Source organism: Balaenoptera ricei, chromosome 10 (assembly GCF_028023285.1).
Source record: "Balaenoptera ricei isolate mBalRic1 chromosome 10, mBalRic1.hap2, whole genome shotgun sequence".
Lineage (NCBI taxonomy): Eukaryota > Metazoa > Chordata > Mammalia > Artiodactyla > Balaenopteridae > Balaenoptera > Balaenoptera ricei.
The window spans coordinates 3,767,099-3,793,555 of record NC_082648.1 but is presented as its reverse complement, the minus strand read 5'-3'; the positions used below and the strand labels follow the sequence as shown (position 1 = coordinate 3,793,555).

Here is a 26,457-nt window from a genome sequence, read left to right as displayed (position 1 = left end):
GGCTTCCACCTGTTGGAAATTCTGTCATCATAGCTGCTGATAATAAGGAAGAAGGGCCAGCAGGAAATTCCTGCACTTGGACAGGGAATGTTTCCACTGTTCCCCTGGGGGACCACACACGAGCAACTGGCCGCCCATTATAGTTGAGAGCAGCACATTAGCAAGAAAACACAGAGACTCCGGGGGGACTCAGGAAGAGGAGCGCGCATCTCCCTGAAGTGTGCCCTGCAAGCCCACGGACTGCTCTACGTGCCCCCCGCCCCCGCGGGGTGGGTGTGGGCAGGAGCTCCCTCACAAAGAATGAGTGGAGTTTGGTGAGAAAAACAGCCCCTTGGAAGCAGCGATTCCTTGGATGAGTCTCAGCCTTTCCAACCCTCAGTTACTCCACCTGTAAAATAATACAATGAACGGTAGCAAAGAATCAGTAAGAGCCAACAAATTCGGCATTTTTTATGTACCAGCGACTATTCTAAACCCTTTAAAGACACACTATTATTTAGATCCTTAGAGCAACCCTGTGATACAGGAACTGTCACTGCCCACATGCTAGCGATGGAGGCAAGTTCAGTAACTCGTCAAGGTCACAGCGGACAGGTTGGAGCACCGAGGTCCAAACCCAGGTCTTTGGCTCCAGACGTGTACTTCACTGCTGATATCTTAAGACCTCGTGGGACCCGGGGGGGCAAACAAGCATCAGTACGTGGAATGGCTTCAGGACTCGAAAGGCAATCTCAACCCGCACCGTAACAGCATTAGTACTACCTTTTAACAACAACGACAGCAATGGTAGGTACCTCTGATGCCCCTGATCTCTCTGCCCTCGGGGGTGGGTAGGCTTCGCATCAGAGGAGCTACGTGAGCCCTTGCAATCCTCGGACGCTGATAATAAAGGTCCTCCTTTCCCCTCGAGGGGCTGGGAGAAGGGCAGGCCATCCGTGCAGCTTGCTCTGCTCCCTGGAAGGCCAGCCCTCACCTGTGTGTGACGGGGCAGCACTAGACTCAGGGATGGACACAGTCATCTTTGACCTTGGGGCTGACGCAAGCAGGCATACCCCAGAGCAGGGACGGAGAAACCCAGTGCGTGGCGCAGGGGTGCGAGAAGGAGGGCGGGGGAGGCCTGACAGCCTTCTGAACCTCTGGTGGGGACGGCTCTGGTGCATCCCCTCGCTCTGGTGGGGCGAGGGGACGCTGTGAGCCTGTGGTACCTACCCGGGCTTCATGGAGAGGCACGTCCACACCACACAGCAATTTGTAACAGCATCTCGATAAGTGTTTATCGAGTGTTTCCTTCCCTCCTGGAACGGGGCTTGGTGTGGAGGGGAGGGGAGCAGAACCGGGCAGAGAAAGGAGATGCTAATCTATAAACCAGCGAGGGAACCATGGGTTCACCAAGAAGGGGCTGAGAGTTCTGTTGGGGCCGGCGTCTGGGGAAGGATTCCCTGAGAAGCGGGCATTGCAGTGGGGCCTGGATGGATGAGTAGGATTTCGTGTGCAGGCAGAGAAGAATGGGAAAGCGCATTCCAGGCAAAGCAAGAGCCCCCGGCAGCTGGTGTGTGGCCGCCAGAGCGTGGCTGCGTGTGTGTGTTTGGGGGAGAAGCTGTGAGTCTGGAAAGTTAGCTCGTGTCCAGAGAGTGTGCGTAGAGGGCCCTGTGTGCCAGGCTCAGGGTCATCCTTCAGCCCGACCGCCTCAGGAGGCCTTTGGAGATTTATTTAATGCTTTATTAATTGGATGCTTTTTATTACACAAGCCCTCATGACCACGGTAGAATGTGCAGAAGAGGCAGAAATGTATAAAGGGCAAAACCCCAGAGATACCAGCTGGAGGGGGCCTGCAGGTTTTCAGGGAGACTCACCTGGTCTGTAACTTTTTCTAGCGGGCTGCTAAGGCCGGGGACTGATGTCCACCTTTAGAGAAATGCCTGGAAACATCCCGGAATGGGGGCAAGAGGCCTCTGGGACTCCAGAACAGAGGGGCCCAGGAAGCCCGACCAGTCAGGAAGGCTGTTACCAGCAGCCCCGCCCTCGACACCCAGGCTCCCCCGCAGGGCAGTCAGAGGTCGCCACCGGCCCGGTCCCCACGCGGCGGGCGCGCGCAGATCCCGGAGGGCGCCCAGGAGGCGGCGGCTCCCGGCGCCGCTTCCGCTGGGGGCCGGTTCAGCGGCGCGGGGTCGCGCGGAGCGGCGGGAGAGCGGGCGGTGCCTGACAGCTGTGGGCCGGCGGCGCACGGTGGCGGCAGAGTCGAGGCGGCGGCGGCCGGTGCAAGGTGGGTCCGGAGGAGGGAGGGAGGTGGGAGGTGCGTGTGGGCGCCCCCGCCCGGCAGCCGGCCCGGGTGGCGCTTCCTGCTCTCTGGCCCGCCGCGGGGGCCAGCGAGTGTGTGCAGCACATGGAGTTCTGAGGTGTGCGCCCCAGGAGCAGCTGGACTCCCCACCCCTGTCCCCAGGCCCTGCCTGGCCCTGGCCCCCCATGACGCTCTGAACCCTCTGCGGACTAGAGGAGGGCCAGAAGCCCCCGGTCTGAGATCAGAAGGGACCTCAGGGACCCTGTCGCCACACCCAGCCTCTTCATTTCACAGAAGAAGAAACCGAGGTTCAGAGTGGTGAAGTGACTTGTTCAGGATGGCAGGTCTGGAAGCCAGAAGTCCTCACCTGGAGGTCAGTGCTGCCGGGAGCCCTTGCAACAGGGCCAGGACAGCAGGCTGTGGCCCTGAGTAGAAACAAAGTGCTGGGAGAGACGGAGTCAGAAAGACAAAGAGACAGAAAGAGAACCTCCCAGAGCAAAGGAGGGTCAGGAAATGGGGCGGCACTTCCTCCCTGGCCCCACTTGAGCTGTGGTCTGGCTGCGTGACTCAGCCAGCCTTGCTGACTCTGGCCTATGTGTGTATGCATGTGTGTGTGCATGTGTGTGTACGTGTGTGCGTGCACGGGAAAGTCCTCTGACTACATACGTCTGTCCACATACACGCAGTGACCTTGCTGGGAGTCTGCCCTGGGTTTGGTATCTGAAGAGGATACCAAGGACCCCAGATGACTTAGTTCTGAGCGGCTCCAGACAGCAGGAAAGGCCCAGAGGGTGGGAGTCCCCAGAAGGGGGGCAGATCAGAGTCCAGGAGAAGAGCCTAACTCATGAGGCGGTGAGTTCCCTGTCTCTGGAAGAAACCAGCATGTACCAAAGAATCTTTTTATCAAGGCTGTGGGCCTAGGAATATGAAACTTGCTAGGGCAGCATACTCCGTATAGAATTGGAATTATTTTAGTTTGGGGGTCCAGGGTTCGTGTCCTTTTTTGGGTGACATTACCATGCATGGCCATGTTGGGTAGTGTTTGCCCATCAGAGCTGCTCTGTGCACAGTTTTGGGGGATAAATGAGAGGCTTGTGTCTGCCCTCGGAGGTCCCCTCGCCTCTCAGGACTGACTGGAAAGGGTGATGAATAACGTGAGTCTAGGGTGAGTTTGCAGGAGGGGGTGGTCACCTCTGCGAAGAACGGGTCAGGTGGCCCTCTGGAGGTGGCGCTTCGGCTGGGCCTTGAGGAGGAGGCTGGGTCAGGGCATTTGGGGGCAGGGACGTCTCAGCAGAGGCGGGGAGGTGGCGGTGTCTGGGGACCAGGGAAAACGCAGTGGGCAGTGTGGTGCAGAACGTTGGTTGGGACGAGGTCGGGGAAGGCCTGGTGTGTCAGGCCAGGGAACTTGCGCTTCTTATTCGGCCTGGGCATTTTGGGATGGGTTCTGAGAAGGGCAGTGAGGTCACTGGGGTTCAGAAGAACTTGTCATTTGGCAGCGATATTTGGGAAGCCAAGGATGCTGTGGGAGGGGAACCCGGGAAGGAGAGGAGGCTGAGCCGGGCTGCAGGGCATACGGGGAAGCGCAGGACCAGGGATGCTGCTAAAGGGCGAGGGTAGGAGGAGAGACAGTCTGTTACAGGCCAGGGCCAGGGATGCTGCTAAAGGGCGAGGGTAGGAGGAGAGACAGTCTGTTACAGGCCAGGGCCAGGGATGCTGCTAAAGGGCGAGGGTAGGAGGAGAGACAGTCTGTTACAGGCCAGGGCCAGGGATGCTGCTAAAGGGCGAGGGTAGGAGGAGAGACAGTCTGTTACAGGCCAGGGCCAGGGATGCTGCTAAAGGGCGAGGGTAGGAGGAGAGACAGTCTGTTACAGGGCCAGGGCCAGGGATGCTGCTAAAGGGCGAGGGTAGGAGGAGAGACAGTCTGTTACAGGCCAGGGCCAGGGATGCTGCTAAAGGGCGAGGGTAGGAGGAGAGACAGTCTGTTACAGGCCAGGGCCAGGGATGCTGCTAAAGGGCGAGGGTAGGAGGAGAGACAGTCTGTTACAGGGCCAGGGCCAGGGATGCTGCTAAAGGGCGAGGGTAGGAGGAGAGACAGTCTGTTACAGGCCAGGGCCAGGGATGCTGCTAAAGGGCGAGGGTAGGAGGAGAGACAGTCTGTTACAGGCCAGGGCCAGGGATGCTGCTAAAGGGCGAGGGTAGGAGGAGAGACAGTCTGTTACAGGCCAGGGCCAGGGATGCTGCTAAAGGGCGAGGGTAGGAGGAGAGACAGTCTGTTACAGGGCCAGGGCCAGGGATGCTGCTAAAGGGCGAGGGTAGGAGGAGAGACAGTCTGTTACAGGCCAGGGCCAGGGATGCTGCTAAAGGGCGAGGGTAGGAGGAGAGACAGTCTGTTACAGGCCAGGGCCAGGGATGCTGCTAAAGGGCGAGGGTAGGAGGAGAGACAGTCTGTTACAGGCCAGGGCCAGGGATGCTGCTAAAGGGCGAGGGTACGAGGAGAGACAGTCTGTTACAGGCCAGGACCAGGGATGCTGCTAAAGGGCGAGGGTAGGAGGAGAGACAGTCTGTTACAGGCCAGGACCAGGGATGCTGCTAAAGGGCGAGGGTAGGAGGAGAGACAGTCTGTTACAGGCCAGGGCCAGGGATGCTGCTAAAGGGCGAGGGTAGGAGGAGAGACAGTCTGTTACAGGCCAGGGCCAGGGATGCTGCTAAAGGGCGAGGGTAGGAGGAGAGACAGTCTGTTACAGGCCAGGACCAGGGATGCTGCTAAAGGGCGAGGGTAGGAGGAGAGACAGTCTGTTACAGGCCAGGGCCAGGGATGCTGCTAAAGGGCGAGGGTAGGAGGAGAGACAGTCTGTTACAGGCCAGGGCCAGGGATGCTGCTAAAGGGCGAGGGTAGGAGGAGAGACAGTCTGTTACAGGCCAGGGCCAGGGATGCTGCTAAAGGGCGAGGGTAGGAGGAGAGACAGTCTGTTACAGGCCAGGGCCAGGGATGCTGCTAAAGGGCGAGGGTAGGAGGAGAGACAGTCTGTTACAGGCCAGGGCCAGGGATGCTGCTAAAGGGCGAGGGTAGGAGGAGAGACAGTCTGTTACAGGCCAGGGCCAGGGATGCTGCTAAAGGGCGAGGGTAGGAGGAGAGACAGTCTGTTACAGGCCAGGGCCAGGGATGCTGCTAAAGGGCGAGGGTAGGAGGAGAGACAGTCTGTTACAGGCCAGGACCAGGGATGCTGCTAAAGGGCGAGGGTAGGAGGAGAGACAGTCTGTTACAGGCCAGGACCAGGGATGCTGCTAAAGGGCGAGGGTAGGAGGAGAGACAGTCTGTTACAGGCCAGGGCCAGGGATGCTGCTAAAGGGCGAGGGTAGGAGGAGAGACAGTCTGTTACAGGCCAGGGCCAGGGATGCTGCTAAAGGACGAGGGTAGGAGGAGAGACAGTCTGTTACAGGCCAGGGCCAGGGATGCTGCTAAAGGGCGAGGGTAGGAGGAGAGACAGTCTGTTACAGGCCAGGGCCAGGGATGCTGCTAAAGGGCGAGGGTAGGAGGAGAGACAGTCTGTTACAGGCCAGGGCCAGGGATGCTGCTAAAGGGCGAGGGTAGGAGGAGAGACAGTCTGTTACAGGCCAGGGCCAGGGATGCTGCTAAAGGGCGAGGGTAGGAGGAGAGACAGTCTGTTACAGGCCAGGGCCAGGGATGCTGCTAAAGGGCGAGGGTAGGAGGAGAGACAGTCTGTTACAGGCCAGGGCCAGGGATGCTGCTAAAGGGCGAGGGTAGGAGGAGAGACAGTCTGTTACAGGCCAGGGCCAGGGATGCTGCTAAAGGGCGAGGGTAGGAGGAGAGACAGTCTGTTACAGGCCAGGGCCAGGGATGCTGCTAAAGGGCGAGGGTAGGAGGAGAGACAGTCTGTTACAGGCCAGGGCCAGGGATGCTGCTAAAGGGCGAGGGTAGGAGGAGAGACAGTCTGTTACAGGCCAGGGCCAGGGATGCTGCTAAAGGGCGAGGGTAGGAGGAGAGACAGTCTGTTACAGGCCAGGGCCAGGGATGCTGCTAAAGGGCGAGGGTAGGAGGAGAGACAGTCTGTTACAGGCCAGGGCCAGGGATGCTGCTAAAGGGCGAGGGTAGGAGGAGAGACAGTCTGTTACAGGCCAGGGCCAGGGATGCTGCTAAAGGGCGAGGGTAGGAGGAGAGACAGTCTGTTACAGGCCAGGGCCAGGGATGCTGCTAAAGGGCGAGGGTAGGAGGAGAGACAGTCTGTTACAGGCCAGGGCCAGGGATGCTGCTAAAGGGCGAGGGTAGGAGGAGAGACAGTCTGTTACAGGCCAGGGCCAGGGATGCTGCTAAAGGGCGAGGGTAGGAGGAGAGACAGTCTGTTACAGGCCAGGGCCAGGGATGCTGCTAAAGGGCGAGGGTAGGAGGAGAGACAGTCTGTTACAGGCCAGGGCCAGGGATGCTGCTAAAGGGCGAGGGTAGGAGGAGAGACAGTCTGTTACAGGCCAGGGCCAGGGATGCTGCTAAAGGGCGAGGGTAGGAGGAGAGACAGTCTGTTACAGGCCAGGGCCAGGGATGCTGCTAAAGGGCGAGGGTAGGAGGAGAGACAGTCTGTTACAGGCCAGGGCCAGGGATGCTGCTAAAGGGCGAGGGTAGGAGGAGAGACAGTCTGTTACAGGCCAGGGCCAGGGATGCTGCTAAAGGGCGAGGGTAGGAGGAGAGACAGTCTGTTACAGGCCAGGGCCAGGGATGCTGCTAAAGGGCGAGGGTAGGAGGAGAGACAGTCTGTTACAGGCCAGGGCCAGGGATGCTGCTAAAGGGCGAGGGTAGGAGGAGAGACAGTCTGTTACAGGCCAGGGCCAGGGATGCTGCTAAAGGGCGAGGGTAGGAGGAGAGACAGTCTGTTACAGGCCAGGGCCAGGGATGCTGCTAAAGGGCGAGGGTAGGAGGAGAGACAGTCTGTTACAGGCCAGGGCCAGGGATGCTGCTAAAGGGCGAGGGTAGGAGGAGAGACAGTCTGTTACAGGCCAGGGCCAGGGATGCTGCTAAAGGGCGAGGGTAGGAGGAGAGACAGTCTGTTACAGGCCAGGGCCAGGGATGCTGCTAAAGGGCGAGGGTAGGAGGAGAGATAGTCTGTTACAGGCCAGGGCCAGGGATGCTGCTAAAGGGCGAGGGTAGGAGGAGAGACAGTCTGTTACAGGCCAGGGCCAGGGATGCTGCTAAAGGGCGAGGGTAGGAGGAGAGACAGTCTGTTACAGGCCAGGGCCAGGGATGCTGCTAAAGGGCGAGGGTAGGAGGAGAGACAGTCTGTTACAGGCCAGGGCCAGGGATGCTGCTAAAGGGCGAGGGTAGGAGGAGAGACAGTCTGTTACAGGCCAGGGCCCGTGGTAGGGCATTTCCACCCAGGATCCCATGTAGTCCTCCCAGCAACCTTACGAAGAGATTGTTACTACTGTCTCCACTCTATAAAGGAGGAAACTGAGACTCAGAGAGGTCAACAACTTGTCCAAGGTCACACAGCACATGAGTGGTGGGGCAGAGACTGAACCAGAGAAAGCTGGAATAGATCCAATCTGGCAGCTAAGTAAATGTCAGAGGCCTGAGCAGAGAAAGAGACCATGGTGATGGAGATTGGGGTCCCAGTGCTGGACAGGGAAGCCCAGGTTTGGAGCAGCGTCGGGTTTGGTGGTGATTGGAGATGTGTGAGCCTGTGATGGTCCCAAGCACCGGGATCGGGGCTGCAGTAGCTATGGCTCTGCACCCCTGCCTCGAGGCTCCCTGTCATGGGTTTGCTGAGCCCACAGGCAGCTGGGGGGTGGCCGGGCTGAGGGAGTTTGGTGGGGGATCCCCCAGGGATCTGGTAAGTCAGTCGCTGAGTTCACGCCCACACAGAACATGCGTGCGTGCTGTGTCCGTGCTCAGGGCCCTCAGGCACTTGCCATTACTCCTTGGGTGAGAATTCGTTCAGGTTGTCACACTGTCCCAGGCCTTGGTTCCTTCCTGTGTTTCACCCATGAAAAGGGCTGGACAGACCCTGAAGATGGGTTTGCAGAATATTGTGGAATTCCACAAGTGCCTTTTTAGGATCCTAAGAACAGGGCCAGGCCTCTCACAGTGTCAGAGCATCTGGGTGACCTAGGGCCAAGTGTGCTCAGTTTTACAGATGGGGAAACTGAGGCTTCAGAAATCACGGTCCTTCACCAGTGGTGAGTGAGTGGCAGAGAGGGTGCCGACCCCTGAGCTCCTGGCCCTCTCCACTGCCATGCGGGGGGCAGCCTCCAGCCTCTCCCTTTATAAAATCGCCCTGGGTGGGGTTTTTCACAGACAGACCCCCGCATCGGATGGACCCTTTCCAACTGTTATTCTCTTTTTCCCCCTTAAACTATACACACTCACACCCATACGCAAAATGGAAAACGATTTCCATTCACCCGTCTGGTGGTCAAGTCATGTTTGACATCTCAGAGGGTTTCCATTTCTCTAAGGGAAATGTGGTGAGACCTAGCTAGTCTAGTCAGCGAGCCAGAAAGCATCCCATCCCCGTGTGCAGAGCCAGGGAAGTCCCCACTAAAGTCGGAATGTAAATGAGGTGGCACCGGTAGGGAAGCAGCGGAGAGAACAGGCGGGAGACCGGGAGACAAAGGGAGGAGAAAAGGAGGAAAGGAAAACTGAGCAAGTTTCCGGCACAGGGCAGAGCTACCTTGGGGGACACACCCTCTGGGACCTGGTTGTCTGATCCTCAGGCAGCGTGGAGCAGGGAGGTAACCAGGGGGACCTAAAAAGAGACAAGAGCTACTCAGCCTGACCATCCATCCTGCAACCCGTTCACGTTTGAGAGTGAAAGGCAGAGTGTTGGCAATGATGCTGGGACAACGGGCAGAAGCCAGGATGTCCTGGGCGAGTTGTCATCCTGATGACAGCCAGCACACATCGAGCGCCAGACGTGCATCTTCTTGGTTAAGCCTCACGAGAACCCAGTGGCGTAGGCGCTGCTATCATTCCCGCTTTACAGGAAGAGTACATGAGAAACAGAGAGGCAGAGCACCATGCCCAGGGTCACACAGCCAGTAACCGGCAGAGGCAGGATTTGCAGCAGGCAGTTTGGCTGCCCCAGAGCCGGAGCCCACAGCTTCACACCTCACTGGCCCTGGAGGCTTGGACGCACCAACAGCTTTGGCACAGACAAGACTCTCTGTCCCTTTCTACGACTCAGCTCGTGACCTTTTGGTCCTTGTCATACCTTCCCAGCTGTTCTCAAAGGCCGATTTAGCCTGACTTCATCTGTGGTTGAGCCCGAGGTGATGGGGAGGAAGTGCCCTGCAGGTTCTGTCCTCTGCGGCCTCTGCACCTGCTTCAGGCTGGTCTCTCCCTTCTTTCTTGCCTTGTAACCGCTCTGCCCATTCAGACAAGGTCACGGGGACGGATGGACTGGGTCAGACACAGGAAGACCCTCTTGAAGGCCAGTGTGGGGAGTGGGTTGTCTGCCTGAGGGGACTCTCAGGGGCCACCGTCTGGGGGACTAAGTGACACTCAGGGGCCTCTCCCAGCTTGAGGAATATGAGCTTTTCTTTTGTGACAGATTCTTCCGAGACATTGCATTCCCTTTGTCAGTTTGTTTTGGCTCCCAGCCCTGGTTCCAAAGAATGTCAGCAGTACTTTCTCCCCTGCCCGTTTGTTGACACATCCTGGTCGGGCTGGCGTGGCCGAGGGGGCAGTCACGGGGCAGCAGAGCCTGACTCTGGTGACACTCCAGCGGTTCTGGAAGATGCAGGGAGGAGGGAGCAGACAGGTGTCCCACGAGGCTCAGATTCCAAGGGCCTCTGAACCCACTGAGCCTGTGCTGAAGGCCCTTTATTTGCATAGTAGAGCAGCCCTGTGGCCCGTTGGCTTGGCCCCAGCCCTCTGCTCCCGGGACCCCTGGGCCTGTGCAGCTCCGTGTCCTGCTGGGCCGAGAGGAAAGCTGAGAAGGGCAAGACGTAGTGCACACGCTGTGGGTGTGCTGAGACCTGCCGGATCCAGGATCCAGCGGTGTGGACACCCGCCTCCCAGACCTGCATTTGCATCTCTGGCCAGGCAGCTTCCTGAACTCCCTTTTTAACTCAGGGGAATAGGAGGCTGGCTCCAATGGCTGAATTACCAGGGCAGACAAGAGGAAAATCTCCTATTACTGGGCGATTGGCTTATTTTCACTTTATTTACTTTAGAGATCGCTCCGTGTTGAGCTCCGGGATTTGGTGAATGGATGGAGCTTTGCCACACTGAAGCCGTGTAAACACAAACCCTTGCCCGCTTTGGTTTGGAAGGTTGCATTGGTGCTGAGGTGGGGGAAGGAGACCAGCGTCCCGCAGCGCTACCCTGATCCAACACAGAATGTCAGGAACCCCCTTCCCACCTGTGCCTTGAGGCTGGACGCCCAGAAATGCACCAGGCGCGGCTGAGAGCTTGGCTCCAGCAGACTCACTGGTCCTTACTCCAGCCTTGCAAGATAGGTAACTATTATTGTTATTCTCCCCATGTTAGGGATGAGAAAGCCAAGGCTGCGAGAGCTGGAGTAACGTGCTTGAGGTCCTACGGCTCCCGAGAGGCTGAGCTGGGATTTGAACCCAGGCAACCTGGCCCCAGGGTCACGGGCTCAACCCAACCTGCCCCTCGGGGTGCTGAGCGCCGGGAACAGTTCTGACTCCAACCAGCCATGTGTCGTTGGGATTCACTTTTCCGGCCGGCAGGGGCTGGGTCACCACGTCAGCTCTTGTTCTTGATGGTGATCAGTTGTGCTTTTCTGTGCCCTCTTTGTGTCTTGCTGTCGCCTGACCCTGCATCTGCTCAGGGCAAGGTACTTTATTTCTGGGTTGTGGTTGTCCTGCTACAAATGTGGCTAAGTGTGTTTCCTAGTTCTCTAGCAGGCATTCTTTCTAGCATTTTTATCTTCTGCGCTGTGTCTCTCTGGCACATTTCTTTTTTTGTTGGGGGGAGGGGCTCAGCAAGGCATTTAATTAATTAATTAATGAACGAACTTTTAATATTTTAATTTTATTGGAGTAAGTTGATTTACAATGTTGTGTTAGTTTCAGGTGTACGGCAAAGTGATTCAGTTATACGTATATATATATATATATATTTATATATTTATATATGTATATTCATTCTTTTTTAGATTCTTTTCGCATATAGGTTATCACAGAATATTGAGTAGAGTTCCCTGTGCTATTCAGTAGGCTCTTATATATAGTAGTGTGTATATGTTAATCCCAAGCTCCTGATTTATCCCTCCCACCATGTTTCCCCTTTGGTAACCGTAAGTTTGTTTCCGATATCTGTAAGTCTGTTTCTGTTTTGTAAATAAGTTCATTTCTATGTTTATTTTTAAATTAGATTCCACATATGAGTGATAGCATATGATATTTGTCTTTCTCTGTCTGACTTATTTCACGTCGTATGATGATCTCTAGGTCCAGCCATGTTGCTGCAAATGGCATTATTTCATCCTTTTCTATGGCTGATTAGCATTCCATTGTATATATGCACCACATCTTCTTTATCCATTCATCTGTCATTGGACATTTAGGTTGTTTCTATATCTTGGCTACCGTGAATAGTGCTGCTATGAATATTGGGGTGCACGTATCTTTTCAGATTATGGTTTTCTCCAGATATATGCCCAGCTCTCTGGCATGTTTCTTGTTGCTTGTCATTACCCTCTCCGTGAACTATACTAGCCCCTGCTGTGTTGCCCTGTACTCAGGTTTTGGGGGTTCATCTTTGCTCGGGGCTCGGGGTTCTGGTTTCAGTAGATGTGGTGTAATTCTGGGGATGAAGGCAGCTGGAGAAGCAGCACGGCCCCCAACAGACTTCCACAGGGACCCCTGCAAATAAGAGAATGTATTGAATGCCTGCCATGTGCCAGGCACTTTTTCTCATCTAGGACTTAGCATCCCCATTTTACAGATGAGAAAACCGAGGCTCAGAGAGGTAAATAAGTCGTCTGAGTCCACACACCTAGTTCTGGTATAGACACCTCCCTCAGGGACACCCCACCATGCTGCTTCTCCCTGCGCCCCACGCTGGCTGCCTGCAAAGAGCTGCTCCGGTGGGTGGAGGGCTCTGCTTGATACCAGAGCTCTGTTAGCACACCTGTAAGATCCCCTGACTCCACACCAGGTGAGCTGCCCCAGGCACAGGCCAGTCAGAAATACAGGGGTGGGGAGGGCCAGTTAAAAAGTCTGCTCTGGAACTTCTTTTTAAGGAACGCAATTTTAATACATTGAACCACAGCTCAAATCAGAAACAAAGACGCAGAAAGGAACTGCTAAGGGAAATGAATGTTAATGAAAAAAAAAAAAAAATGATTAGGCCTCCATTATGTAATCACACATTGCAAACTAAAAATATTTTTTTAAACGCACAAGTCCTATTTACTGGAATTAGAAATAGAATCAAAAGCTCTAATTTGTACTGAATAGTGATCATGTTATTCCACACACCACATCTGAATTTCCTGACGCTGGAGGGAATAAATCAATGCGGTTTTATTGAATGTTAATGCACAACCCCCCCCCCCCCCAAAAAAAACCCTCCAGAACAAAAGCAAAATGGTTGAACACCTACTGTGTGCAGTGCGTTGTACTGGGAGAAAGAACAAAGGCCACAGTACTTCTTCTGACAGCATAGGAGACCCCTGCCAAGGGAGCAGGACAGACTGTATGTTCTCTAGAAGGACGTGGGCTTTGGAGAGGCTTAACTAGTTAGGCGAGAACAGAGCGGGGCCTGCAAGGATGGTGGAATTCAGCAAATGGGAGTGGTGGGGTCCTGGAAGAATGTTCCATGGGGGCTCTTCAGTCCGTCTTAGTAGACAGCATCTGAGCACCAGTCTGCATGGAAATTAAACCAATGAAGTTCTGCCCAGGCCATAAGATGTGCCTTGACCCTCTCCATATTTCTAAGGGTCACCTCCTCCTCTGGCTGGCCTCCACTTACTCAGTTTACCATCTAAAAGCTGTGAGGACCCAGGATGCGGCCCTGGACCCTCTGAACCTTCCTGCTTCCTGTGGATAGAGGTTGTCGTATAGAATCAAGCACAGCTGGCCCTGCCTGGCACACGAGTGTCTGCTCTGGAGGGGTGTTCTCTAGAGTCTGCATGGATGTGGGTGTGTGTTACATGGACCACGCTCCGTTAGGAAGGAGATGGTGATCGGAACCCCACAGAAGGTGCTATGGGGCTGAGGGGGAAGCAGGTAGGCCCACACTCAGAGACTGCCTCCCTTCGTACAAACTTATCCACCAGGAAAGCCAAACAAAACAGACGGCAAGGAAAAGCCAGGTGATACCCTTTTAACAATAGGCCACTGTTGATTTCTTTCCTGTCTGCTGCCTCATCAGCCCTGGTTGGTTATAGGGCCAAAGGCAGCTTTTCACAGTTGGCCCCGTCCGAGGTCTGGTCACAATGGTCGGTGGAGACCTCTCTGCCCCCACCTGCCCAGGGCTGTGGCGTGTCCCTCACCGGGCAGCAGTGCCATGCTCCGTCTGCAGCCGGCGGAGTCTCTGGGCCAGGCTGTCCAGAGTCACTTTAGAAAGAGGTGCTAACTAGCACAGGGGTGGTCGTGGCTGACCGTCTCGCTATCACCCGGGGACACGTGTACCCACCCCACTGCCGACGGCAGGTAGCCTGACCTCCAGGCCAACTGAGCATGTGTTTTCTTTCCTGGGACTAAGACGCAAGCTGAGTGACCAGCTCCCGTCCTCCGGGCCTGCCCCATCTGATGGGGTCCAGATGCGGCCCTCCTAGGATGCAGTTCTAGAACTCAGTGCCGGGGGCCAGAGCCGGCAGGTGGGTGAGCAGCTGTGCTTGGTGGCAGGTTCGTGTCGGGAGGAGCTTCTCCACGTGCTGGTGGTGGTCCTGGGCTGCCTCACTGATGAAATAGCTGTCCTTCCCGTCTCTTAGGCAGGTCGTGACAGTGGGGTGAAGCAGCGACAGGTGAAAGTGCGTTTACGTGGGGCTGCTTATATTTTTTTGCAACCCAGTGGTTTCCATCCATTCATCAAGTTGGGCTTAATTAACCATTTGCTTCGTAGGTCATCTAACAGGTCCACGTGGTGTCGGCTCAGGCCTGGGTGCCTTTTAATAGGGTGGCCGCACAGTCCAGTTAGGGCACTGAGGCTTAGCCGGCGACCTATATTCCAGAACTCTCTGGCCTGCCGAAGCAAGACCCTCAGCTGGCAGTGGGAAGAGTCGGGCTGCCGGGGACCTCAGGGAGCCTGGGCTCTGCTTCCTTCCAGAGCAGCCTGGAGACACCCACAAAGCTAGTGAGAATCTGAAGGCTGGTCGTCTTCAAGAAACCATCCACAGTGTGTCCTGTTGTTCAGAGCTTCTGCCCTCCCTTTGCAAATATTTGCCCAGGCGTGGGGAGAGTGGATGTAACCACGGATAAGAAAGGAAGGAGGATGCTGGGAGTCAGGGAGTGCGGATGTGTGTGGTCAGACACCCGTGGGCTTAACTTGGTGTCGCTACAGTCGGTTCTCGTTCCCGGAGAGCCTCCCGTGTACGGAGCCCTGAGCTGCGAGATGGGGCTAATCTTACCATCCTTCACTTAGAAGGGAGGAACTGAGAAGCTAAGCAACTCGCTCAAGGTCACACAGCCGGTCAGCGTAGAATCAATCCAAGCACGGGCACTTGGACAGCAGAGCCCCCGCTCTTAAGAGGGTCAGTCATGTGACGCTGGTGATGATCCTTCATGCGGATGGAGCTCTTTGCCGTGTACACAGCCGTCCACGCTCTGCTTTTAAATCTTTACAGCAGTGAGGTGAGCATTATGCTGGGTATTATATACCTGACGGTGCATAGTAAATGAAATTATGACTGAGGAAACAGTTGGGAAATTGTAAAATGCTCTACAAATATGGAATAATTGTTGACTCCAATTTACAGGTGAGGAAAATAAAGTCAGAGAGGTTAACTGGCTTGCCTGGGGACACATAGGTGACAAAGGGCAGAGTAAAGATGTCAGCCCGGGTCCTAGGACCTCCTAACTGGTGCTATTTGTTTCCTTGACATCATCAGGGAAAGACTGGTTCTGAGTGTATCTGTCCCTTCTCCATCCCCGTCTCCCCTCCCTGCCCCCCACCACCAAATTGGTGCCATATGAAAATTAGGCAGAGAATCTAAAGGAGACTAAGGTCGCTTTCCTTAGCTTGGCTTCCTTGCCCTAAATGCAAAGGAGAGTGAAGTTAGGGGTGGAGTTGGGGAGGGTATCTGTCAGCACGGGGGCCGGGGGGCAGGATGCAGAAACTGCACAGAGGGATCCTTTGTGTGCTGCTACCTCCTAGTTGGCGGAAGAGCCCTGGGAAGGGGTGGGCAGGACAGGGCATTTTGCCCCCATGGATGGGCCAGCACGTATTTTATGATCTCATGAAACTGTGAACACAAATTTATTTTAAAATTGTGAGTTAAGCTGGAATCCAGGGTCTATCCCTGGGGCTTGTGTGTTCACATGCAGTATTTATAAAGAAATCATATTATAAAGAAATCATAAATATTTTGTCTGAAAGATCTTAGGCTTGCTACTGAAAAGATGAAAAGAAAACCTCTAAAGCATCAGCTCTGCAGTGCAGGCTTTTACGACGTGGAAAAGTGCTAGAATTCTATCTCACACTTGAAGCAGAGGGAGGGATTCTTTCTTGCTAACAATGTCTTATTTACTTGCTTGTTTATTAATTTTTGAAAAGATCAGAAGTGAACATTTATTTCACACCTTCTAAATGCAGAATCTATGTTCTGAGCATTTATATGTGGTGGCTCATTTATTCCTCACAGAGACCTTGCTTATGTATTTTTAAAATGAGGCTATCAAGATCCTGAGAGAGTAACTTGATTCAAACTTCCCAGGTAGTAAGAAATGACAGCAAGATGGGAGATAAATATGGCTGACTCCCAACTGATGTTATTTCCTCAACAACAGACTGAGAAACTCTATTTTCATTTTCTTTGTTTTTCATTCCTTCTTTAATCTCAGATCTCCCATCTAGAATCTTTCCTCCCATCTGAAATACCCCTTTAAAAAATGTCATTTAATGAGGGTCTGTTTGTGACAAACTAGAGTTTTATTTATTGGAGAATGTCTTCATTTCTCTTATTCTTAAAGGACATTTTCTTTAAGGCTAGAATTCTCAGATGACAGTTACTTTGGTTTAGCGTGTGGAAGGTATTCTACGTTGTAACCATTGAAAGGGAACTCTTTCTCTTTGGTTGCTTTTAAGAATATGTTAGCCTCTATTTTTCATGTCTCTTAAGCTCCCATATTTTTCTGAGTCTCTGTCTTTCTGGGCTGCATTTGGTTAATTTATTTTGACCTAGCTTCTAGTTCACTGCTTCTTTCTCAGGCTGTATCTACTATGCTATTAAGTCTGTCCACTGTGATTCCAGTTATTTAATTTTTATTTCTAAAAATTCTCTTGGGTCCATTTTTCTTCAAGTCTTCTTGATTATTTCTCATTTTTGTTGTTGTTGTTGTTCCCTGTTCATATTTACCAGCACGTCTTTAATTTCTTTAATTACATCATAGTCATTATTATAGTCAGAGCCTGAATATCCCATTATCTGAAGACATGCCTGGCCAGTGAGTTCCTTCCTTTCTTGCCAGCTTATCAGTGCTTTTAGAAATATTGTTTTTTATCATTTATACAAGATTTTCAGTGGGAGGTTCCGTCTAAGTACTTAGCCTGCCGTAACGCAGGAAATAGAAGTCCAGCATATTTATTTAGTATTGACAAAACTAGGAGAGGGAAAAGCAGTGCAATGGAGGTCGGCCTTCTGGACCTAGAAGCCCACCCTGTACTGAAGGCTTCTGTGAGCGCCCCGAGCAGCTCGTGAGGTACCTCAGTGAGTAGCAGTCACGGCGCGGCTCACCCAGCGGAGGTTTGTTCTGTTCAGCACCCACCCACCGAGGACGTGATGCCAGAAGGAGCATGGACCAAACAAGAGGAGGAGATTTTCAGGAGTCGTTTTATCTCTGAGAGTTCCCAGGATGGATGTAGAGAGGACCACGGAGTCCGAGGCAGCCTCCACCTCTCCTCCGCCTTTGCCGCATCGAACCCCTCCATCCTCTTGATCCCACTTCTAAATAGCCTAGCATCCATTCACCTGTACCTACTCATCTGCCTCTACCCTGGTCAGGATACACCAGCATTTGTCTGGACTGTAATATTCCCCTAACGGGTCTCAGTGTATCCACTCCCCCTCTTCCCCCTCCTAAATTCATTCCCACAAGGAGCCCAAGTCACCTTTTAAACATGCAAGTCAGATCCTGTCTCTTGCAGCCTTTAGGTGTGGCTTCAGTGATTTCTCACGGCTGTGTGGATGGAGTCCCAGGTCAGCATTAAAGCCAGAGATCTCATCCCAGAGAACAAAGCTTAACCCTGCCACTTCCCTGATACCAGAGGAAGGTGGGCCTGCATCTCCCTTAGGGGCCAGGAAAACGTTTCCAGGGTCCCTCCCACGAAGCCCCTCTCCTGTCTCAGTGAGCAGAGGCGGGTCAGAAGCCCACCCCTGCCCCCCTCCGGCAAGGGCCTGCACTTGCTCTGACTGGATGGGGCCCTGAGCTGAGCAGAAGGTCGCCTATTACCCTGAGTGATGAACAAAAATGGCATCTTTTTGGAAAGGAGGAAGGGAAAAATGAGTGATATTAGGCAGGCAACCAGGGTCTGCTGCAAAACCTGACCCAGACCACAGCTGGCAGTTGATTTCAGGAGTCCCAGGAGGAAAATTAAGAGACTTTCAGGGTGTTCTCTATCCTGAGATCTATAATGAGTTACTTGAAGCCAAACTGAAGACACCTTCCCTCTGTGTGTTCCGCCGGCAGGTCCCGCCCTGACCACAGCTGCCCTTCAGGAAACTGGCCTGGAGCCACTGTCGGGCCACTGGGCTGCTTGTCAAGGGTGGGGCAGCGGCGACTTGCCACCTCGCTTCGTCAGCCCGGCCTGGGGCTCCACCTGGCACTCAGCACGGCCACGGCTCTTACTACAGAGAGAGCTGCAGGACGAGCCCCGGTGCAGCAGGACCCCGGAGACCGGGATCCAGAAGAAACCGCAGGAGAGACCAGTCAAGGTGAGCTGCCCGGACCCCTGCCCACCCCGGGTGTGTAGCTGGACACGAGGCTTCTCATGGTGAGAATCAGAGGCTCCTAGAGGCAGGTATGGTGGGAGCAGCCGCCTGCAGGAAGGCTGGGCCGAACGAGCAGAGGTTCGGAATGATGCCGCAGGAGACAGTATCTCTCATCTTCCGTAGCCCCTCTTAAAAACTGTTGGTCAGCTTACCAAAGTGGACTCCCAGACCACGTGGCGCTTGTGTTTTCTGCGTGCCGGGTTTGTGGAGGGCTGCAGGAAAGGCTGACTGTCCTTCCAGGGCCTGCCTCTCTGAACAGAAAAAGCAAGTGGGTGAGAAACCAACGTGAGAGCCTTCGATCAAGGGTGGCAGAGGAACGTCACGGACAGCAGTGGGCCTCCGCGGTGGGTGGGCGAGAAGTTTGAGTTCCAGGCCAGGAGCAGGGGTGACAGCTTCTAGAAGTTGTCTGCTAGCCTGACATTCTAGTTTCCCCAGTTCTTCAGCCAAAATTCAATACAGTAGAAGATGGAGTCCAGATGGCAGCACAGTGGGGTTTAGTTACGGGTGACTGATGTAGCGTCCGCTGGGGGGTGAAGTCACGCCTATTTGGCCACTGTGATGTGTGTTGTTACGTTTTATGTGTCTGTCTTAAATCTTCAGATTGTCGACTCCTTGAGGGCAGTCACAGAATACTCTACTTCTCTTATATTCTTCACGAGGTCAGTACTCAGTAATTGCGTACTGTTTGATTGTTCGCTGTATACCTGTGCGATAAAACGTGATCAATCAGGGCCTAGAATTTTCGTTCATTGGGCAGAGTCGCCATCAGCATCTCCTGAGCACCTAGTGAGGTGGGAGAATGTCAGATGCCTTTGCCACTAGAGCTGGCCTGAGTGTATTCATTCCTTAGGGCTGCCCTAATGAGTGCCGCACACTGGGTGATTTAAAACAACAGAAATGTGTTGTCTCACGGTTCTGGAGGATGGAAGTCCAAAGTCAAGGTGTCGGCAGGGCCCTGCTCCCTCTCCGACCTGCAGGGGAAATCCTTCCTGGCCTCCTCCTTGTTCTGGCAGTTGGTTGGCAATCTTTAGCGTTTCTCGGCTTGCAGCCGCGTAATCCACGCTCTGCCAGCGTTGTCACACGGTTTCTCCCTGTGTGTCTCTGTCTTCACGCGACTGTCTTCTTCTGAGGACACCGGTCATATTGGGGTACCTTCTGAGGTCTTGGGATTTAGGACTTCACTGTGCCTTTTCTTGGAGATCGTAATTCAACCTGGAACACTAAGTGAGCTCTTTTCAGTGACAAGACGAGGACGTACACGGGGCCAGGGGTGAATAGTTACTGTGTCCCTTGGTGGGGGTGGAAGGAACAGGGAGATGAATCAGCGGGCCGTGTCCTCTGTTCTCTCGGCATCCTCCAGGGAACGTGGCTGGGCCCAGTGGAACACACATGACGCTCTGGCCAGTGGAGGGACGCCACGCTCCTATCACTGCACCTTTTTTATAGGACAATCCAGGGAGAGGCCTCAAAGGAAGGGAGCAAACAGACCATCTGGGTTCCGGTCAGCCTTAACTGGGAGGAAGGTGGAGAAACCCAAGCTCCGAAGGGGGTGGAGAGTGGCACCCCCTTCTCCTGGGAGAACAGGAGCTCCTGGGCCCAACCAGCTCATTGCCAGGCAACCCAGAGGGGGTTCCAGATGCCAGATTTGAACAGCCTGCTGGTCTTCAGACCCAATACAACTTGGACCCCTTGCTGCCAACTTTCTGCCTCCCGTTCGGGACCCCTTAGTGCAGAGGTTGTAAAGCTGAGGCCAACAGGCCATGTGTAGCCTGTAGATGTGTGTTGTTCACAGTGGCTGGTGTTCACATTGTTTTTATATTATTTTTGGAGTAAGTGCTATATTCACATAGCTCAAAAATCAAATCATTATAGAAAGATATCTAGTGACCTCTTATACCAGCCTCCATCTGCCCGTCCTGCCCCCTTCCCAGTAACCATTTTTATTTGTTTCTTATACATCCTTCTAGAGTTTCTTATTGCAAAGAAGAAGCAGTACAAGTATACATTCTCCCTCCATCCCATTCTTTCTTACATAATTATAGTATACATACTATACACGCTGTTTTGCCTCACTTTTTTCGCTTCATTGATCTTGGGGATCTTTCCCTATCAGTGAACCAAGAGCTTTCTCCTTCTTTTTCACAGGGGTGTAGTATTCCGTTATATGTATCGCTATGAACGTCCCTCTAAGAACCGCTGCATCCCATAGATGTTGTATGGTTGTGAGTGTTCTGTTGTATGGATGCACCGTCATTTATTCAACCAATCCCTGCTGATGGACACAAGCTGTTTATAGCTGTTTGGTGTTTATTACAAGTAACGTTGCAGTGAATAAAACTGTATTTCGTCCTGTACCTGAACACGTACAACATTTTAAAATTCGGAAATATCTTTGAATGATCAAAAGGGCTGGAAACACTGGGTTCTAATGACTGTTGACAGCTGGTTGGATCGAGTGGCAGCTGTCTCTAAGGGTCCCTAACTGGAGACCAGCCTGCTGCCCACATCCAACGTTTTCTCCACCCCCTCTCTGTCTCTTCCACTAAGGCTGAGCGTTGACTCTCACTGAGCACATGAGGGTGCTGCTTTTCTCATAGTAGATTAAGAAGGAAGGGAAATTGCTCTCGTCCTTATGTCTCTTCAAAGTGGAAAATGAAAGCCAGGGAGGCTGTCTTTTTCCAGAAGAAAGGGAAGGGCAGACGTCTACGTGGATGTGATTCTGCTTCACTTGCACCTGATGGGTCGGCCCCTGTGTGTTATCGTCTGAGCGCTTGAGCGCATCCTTGCCTTGCTAGGCCCCTGCCTTCTTCTCATCTCAGAGTAGGAGGGAAGGAACTCTGCTCGCTGGTCACTTTTGCTCTGCTTGGAGAACTTTAGCTGCTCAGAGCCCAGCAGTAAAAACGAACAAGACAGTCAGGAGTACTGTTCGATGACATATGTCATCGCACCAGAACCCCACGAGGACAAGGTATCCCTACTCCTGTTTTAGAGACAAGAAAACAGTAACGGGGTGAAGTCGCTCTGCCAAGGTTCATAACTTGTACATGGCAGACCTAGGATCTGACCCAAGAATTTCAGGCTCTAGAACCTGTTGTTTTAGCCGGTATATTATGCTGCCTCCAGAGTCTTAAAAAAGAGGTGTGGTTTATGGTTACACCTCTCACCTTTGTGACTGCTCTCAGTGGTGGCATGGTGAGGACGGTCACGACAAAGAGAACATCTCTGAAAATGGGTGAGATGGCGACACGCCCCAAAGAAGGCACATAAAGAGGATGCCATCTTGTTCTCCTGACAAAGGCGATGGCTCATCCTTTGCGGTCTGTCACACTGTATAGAGAGGAATTGGCTTCATTGCCCCTGAGGGTCTTTTATGCCCAAACATCTATGGAGTGCCTTCTGCATGCCAGGCCCTGTGCCAGGCGTGAGAGATGAGACGGAAGAGCCACATCCTGGTCGGAGGGGCCGAGTGAGGACATGTGGACCGAAAGCTGCAGTGCCACCTGGTACCCGGATGTGTCAGGCTGGGTCCTGAATTTCTTGACAAGAGAAACAAATTCACCGTGGAGTAAGGAGGTGGGTGGTTTCCTGTCTTGGGTCCACCGTTGCCTGATGAAGGAAGGAAGCGGGGCCCGGAAGCGCAGGCTGTGAGTTAAGGTGTTGAGCCATCCTTCTGCCTGCAGCCTGGGGGGAGGCTGATGGTCCTACTCTCCCGAGGCCGTGGGCTCCTTGAGACGGCCTCGGCCGGGGTCGAGAGGCGGCCGGAAGGAAGCCTCCTTTCCCCTCGCTGTCCTCCAGCTCAGCTTTTCTCGTTCCTGGTCATTTGTTGAGCAGGTGAGCTGGACTTACCTCCCTGTGAGGCACTCACTCTCTTCCCCAGTGAAGGACCAGCCTGGCCAGCCTGGGGGCGGGGATGGGGCCAGGAGGGCACAGTTCACAGGCCGCTGTATTGGACTTTTGAAATCACACCCCAGCAGAAGGATCTGCAGGCCGGGGCTTCTCGTCACTGGGACACGCCTTTCTTGGTTTTTTATAGTCACTGTTTATCTTTCATCTCGCCCAAGTTTGCAGCATCTGTCATCTCTGTGGTTATCTTAGAACAATGGGGTGGGGGGTTGCTTTCTATTTATTCTTTCTCGAGTGTGACAGTGTGACGAGTGTGACGCTAACCACAAGGGCCTACAGGCAGGGGGAGGGGGAGGGAGCCGGTGCCTCGTCAAACCCTGTGGTCCTCCGTGCAGCTGGGGCTGGTGGTGAAACTGACAAGACCAAGGTGGTAGATGTGCCCCAGTGACCGTGAGGGCTGGGGGCATGTGGCCTGTGCTTCTGTGGACGAGCAAAGGGAGCGAGCTGCTTTCTGGGTACAAAGGAGAATTTGGAGTCTGGAGGGAATACAGACAACAGGCACTTCTAGGCCCACAGCTGTGTGGGCTTCTCTGTGCTGGCAGCTGGGTGGGCATTCAAGAGAAGAATCCTGTGTCCTTCTTGTCCTCAAGGAACTTAGTGACAAGGAGAGGAGATAAATAACAAGGATTTACTGTAGAGCCCAGGGAACTATATTCAATACCTTGTAATGGAAAAGAATCGAAGAAAAAAGAACATAGATATATGCATATATATGTATATGTATAACTGAATCCCTTTGCTATACACCTGAAACTATCACAATATTGTAAATCAAGTATACTTCAATTAGAAAAAAAAAAAAAGAGGAGCAAAATGTACAGCTGACCTGCCCTCTTGGGCCTGTTTCCTCATTGGAGAAATGAATGAGGTTGAACTTGGTGAGGATTCCTAATGGGGTCGGTGGAGTAGTGCCTCGCTGTGTTCCGTGAGTGGATGAATCACCTGGGGGTCTCCTTCTAAAAGGAACATTCTGATGCAGTAAGTCTAGTCCAAGGCTGAAGATCCTGCATTTCCAGCAGACTCCCAGGTGCTACTGCTGGTCCAAGGACCACAGTGCTTTGAGTGTTGAAGCCCCACAGGGCATTCTGGAAATCTGTGGGGTGGCTTTGAGCTGCCGTGTGACTAAGAGATGTCCTTGGCATTGACTGGGTGCAGGTTAGGGATGCTCGTTGTGGTTCCATGTGCAAATCAACCCCATCAGTGAAGAATCATCACCTGCCCTGCCAAACTCAATCCAACACAAAGAGAAATCAGTTAATACCTTTGACATAGTAGTGTGAAACATTTTCAAAGAAGTTATGCCCAAAGCCCAGTGATTTAGGAGCTGGTTGTTTTGGGACGAGAAGAGAAGCCTAAATGGAATAAAGGCAGAGTCCTGAGGTGATTGGATAATTTCCCCACTCCACGCGTTCTGTCTAGTTTAGAGCATTTCCAAACATACATTTAACTGAAAAGGGTTTCAGTGCAACGTGTAGTTACTGCAAAGGCAAGGAAACCTTTGTAACAGGAGATTCGAGACTCCATCTAACAGACATGGACATGGGGCAGCACATTATTAAATTAGCAGGCACCTGAGATGCCACCATCGCGGTGAACTTCTTTATAGAAGCTGTTTTTGAAATAGTTTATATTCTACTGTATGTATATGTATAATCTAATCTATCTATATACATATATATGGAGTTCAATGATAAGAAACCTCTTGCAAAATTTACATATTACAATGATTTCCTTTGGGGTTGCCTGTGTGTTTCACTCTGACTCTGATGTTCTCATTAGAGATCTACCAAACAACTTTTTCCAATCCATCTTCCTCTCCCCTCTCCCTAAAGGAAAAGGATAATGTTTCCAAGGCTTTTTTTTTTTTTAATTAATTTATTTATTTATTTATGGCTGTGTTGGGTCTTTGTTTCTGTGTGAGGGCTTTCTCTAGTTGCGGCAAGCGGGGGCCACTCCTCATCGCGGTGCGCGGGCCTCTCACTATCGCGGCCTCTCTTGTTGCGGACCACAGGCTCCAGACGCGCAGGCTCAGTAGTTGTGGCTCACGGGCCTAGTTGCTCCGCGGCACGTGGGATCTTCCCAGACCAGGGCTTGAACCCGTGTCCCCTGCATTGGCAGGCAGATTCTCAACCACTGCGCCACCAGGGAAGCCCTCCAAGGCTTTTTTAATGCTAAAGACTGAATATTGGGATTGACATATATACACTAATATGTATAAAATGGATAACTAATAAGAACCTGCTGTATAAAAAAATAAATAAAATAAAATACAAAAATTCAAAAAAAAAAAGACTGAATATGTGTGCCTACCCCCCTCCATGGGTGGAGTTTCCAGGTTAGAGACTTGTTTTCCATGATACTTTGTTCCATGTCTCAGCATGCTAAAGTATATTACATCATACCTGTATATAAGGCTTAGCTCATTCACAAGAATAATTTACTTCTTTGTTTTCTCTATTTCCACACTTGTAATTTAATTTCGCGGTGAGGTGATTTCCTTCCTGTTACCAGATGCAGACAGGTAAACGGGTTTGTTATTTCTCATCCTAACGTGTTTTATTGTGTTGTCCTCTGCTCTTTTATTTCCTTGTGCTCCTTATATGGATTGTTTAGCCTAACCTTACCCATCACGAGTAGGTATAAGCATTGTCTGCCTCATTCTGGGTTCCAGAGCAGTCACGCATTAGTACTTCCTTACTGAAAAAGTTATTATTTTGTTATAAATGGTATTCCTTTTTCTCCTTCAGATTCCAGTTAGAGCTCAATGATGCATATGGGTCAACTGATTTATCTAGGAGTTTCATTTCTGGTGGCGAAGGGGGCGTTTCCAAATATTTGTTATAAAAATGGGGTGTTGATTGGAGAGGGCGGGGCACCATTAGACGAAATGATCTCTGAGGTCTCTGACCTTCTTTGTGCAACATTGAAAAAACAATAGATGACAGGCAGTGTGATTTGTGAGTAAACTGAAAATCATGCTATCAGTGAAAGTTGGTGTCACCCATGATGTCTGCTTGGATGAGAGGCTGTGAGCCCTCGAGCCTGGGAAACTCTAAGAAACCAAACAATAAAACCTTGCTCCCCTCCCCGACCCCGCTCCTCACACTTTGACCGCACTCAGGATCATGTGAAACTGAATCTCTGGAGTGAGGCCCAGGCATCTGGAGTCTAAAACTGTCCCCAGATGATTCTAATGTACTGAGAGGTTCTGGTTGTCCCAACTACCAGAACCTATGAAAGTGAGCCTATCAGAAAAAGGTTTTTGCAGATGTCATTCAGCTACAGATCTCCGGGTGAGACCATCCCGATTATCCAGGTGGGCCCTAAATTCAATGACAGGTGTCCTTATAAGAGGCACACGGAGGAGAGAACCAAAGAGGACAAGGCCGTGTGAAGACAGAGGCAGAGCCTCTAGTGATGGAACTACAAGCCAAGGGACACCGGGAGGCGCCAGAAGCCAGAAGAAGTAAGGAAAGGACTCTCCCTAGAGCCTTCGGAGGGAGCACGGCCCTGTGGACACCTTGATTTAGGACTTCCGGCTTCTAGAACTATGAGAGAATACATTTCTGTTGTTTTAAGATACCTAGTTGGGTATTTTTTTGCTTTTTTAACATCTTTATTGGAGTATAATTGCTTTACAATTGTTAGTTTCTGCTTTATAACAAAGTGAATCAGCTATACATATATATATATCCCCATATCTCCTCCCTCTTGCGTCTCCCTCCCACCCTCCCTATCCCACCCCTCTAGGTAGTCACAAAGCACCGAGCTGATCTCCTTATGCTTTGCGGCTGCTTCCCACTAGCTATCTATTTTACATTTGGTAGTGTATATATGATACCCAGTTTTTGATCATTTGTTTCGGCAGCCCCAGGAAACGAATGCTCTGCCTATAGGGTGGATAAAATTTGGTGAGATGGGGCTTCCCTGGTGGCACAGTGGTTAAGAATCCTCCTGCCAGTGCAAGGGACACAGGTTCAATCCCTGGTCCAGGAAGATCCCACATGCTGCGGAGCAACTAAGCCCATGCGCCACAACTACTGAGCCTGCGAGCCACAACTACTGAGCCCACACGCTACAACTACTGAAGCCCGTGTGCCTAGAGCCCGTGCTCCGCAACAAGAGAAGCCACCGCAACGAGAA

The 26,457-nt window shown here is 52.4% G+C and overlaps 1 protein-coding gene across 1 annotated transcript; it reads left to right on the top strand.

Moving 5' to 3' along the window:
* Positions 1-1,935: 1,935 nt before the first annotated feature.
* Positions 1,936-26,210, top strand: LOC132372812 (uncharacterized). Its single transcript, XM_059934931.1, has 4 exons — positions 1,936-2,263; positions 18,110-18,354; positions 19,012-19,070; positions 26,183-26,210. Exons 1-4 carry the CDS (start codon positions 1,936-1,938, stop codon positions 26,208-26,210), a joined length of 660 nt encoding a protein of 219 aa, XP_059790914.1.
* The last annotated feature ends 247 nt before the right edge of the window (positions 26,211-26,457 follow it).

Coding starts and splice junctions, on each gene's coding strand:
- LOC132372812 (XM_059934931.1), top strand. CDS start 1,936: ATGGGGGCAAGAGGCCTCTGGGACTCCAGAACAGAGGGGCCCAGGAAG. Junction 18,355..19,011: donor CGCAGGAGAGACCAGTCAAG/GTGAGCTGCCCG, acceptor TTAAATCTTCAG/ATTGTCGACTCCTTGAGGGC. Junction 19,071..26,182: donor TCTCTTATATTCTTCACGAG/GTCAGTACTCAG, acceptor TTGTTTCGGCAG/CCCCAGGAAACGAATGCTCT.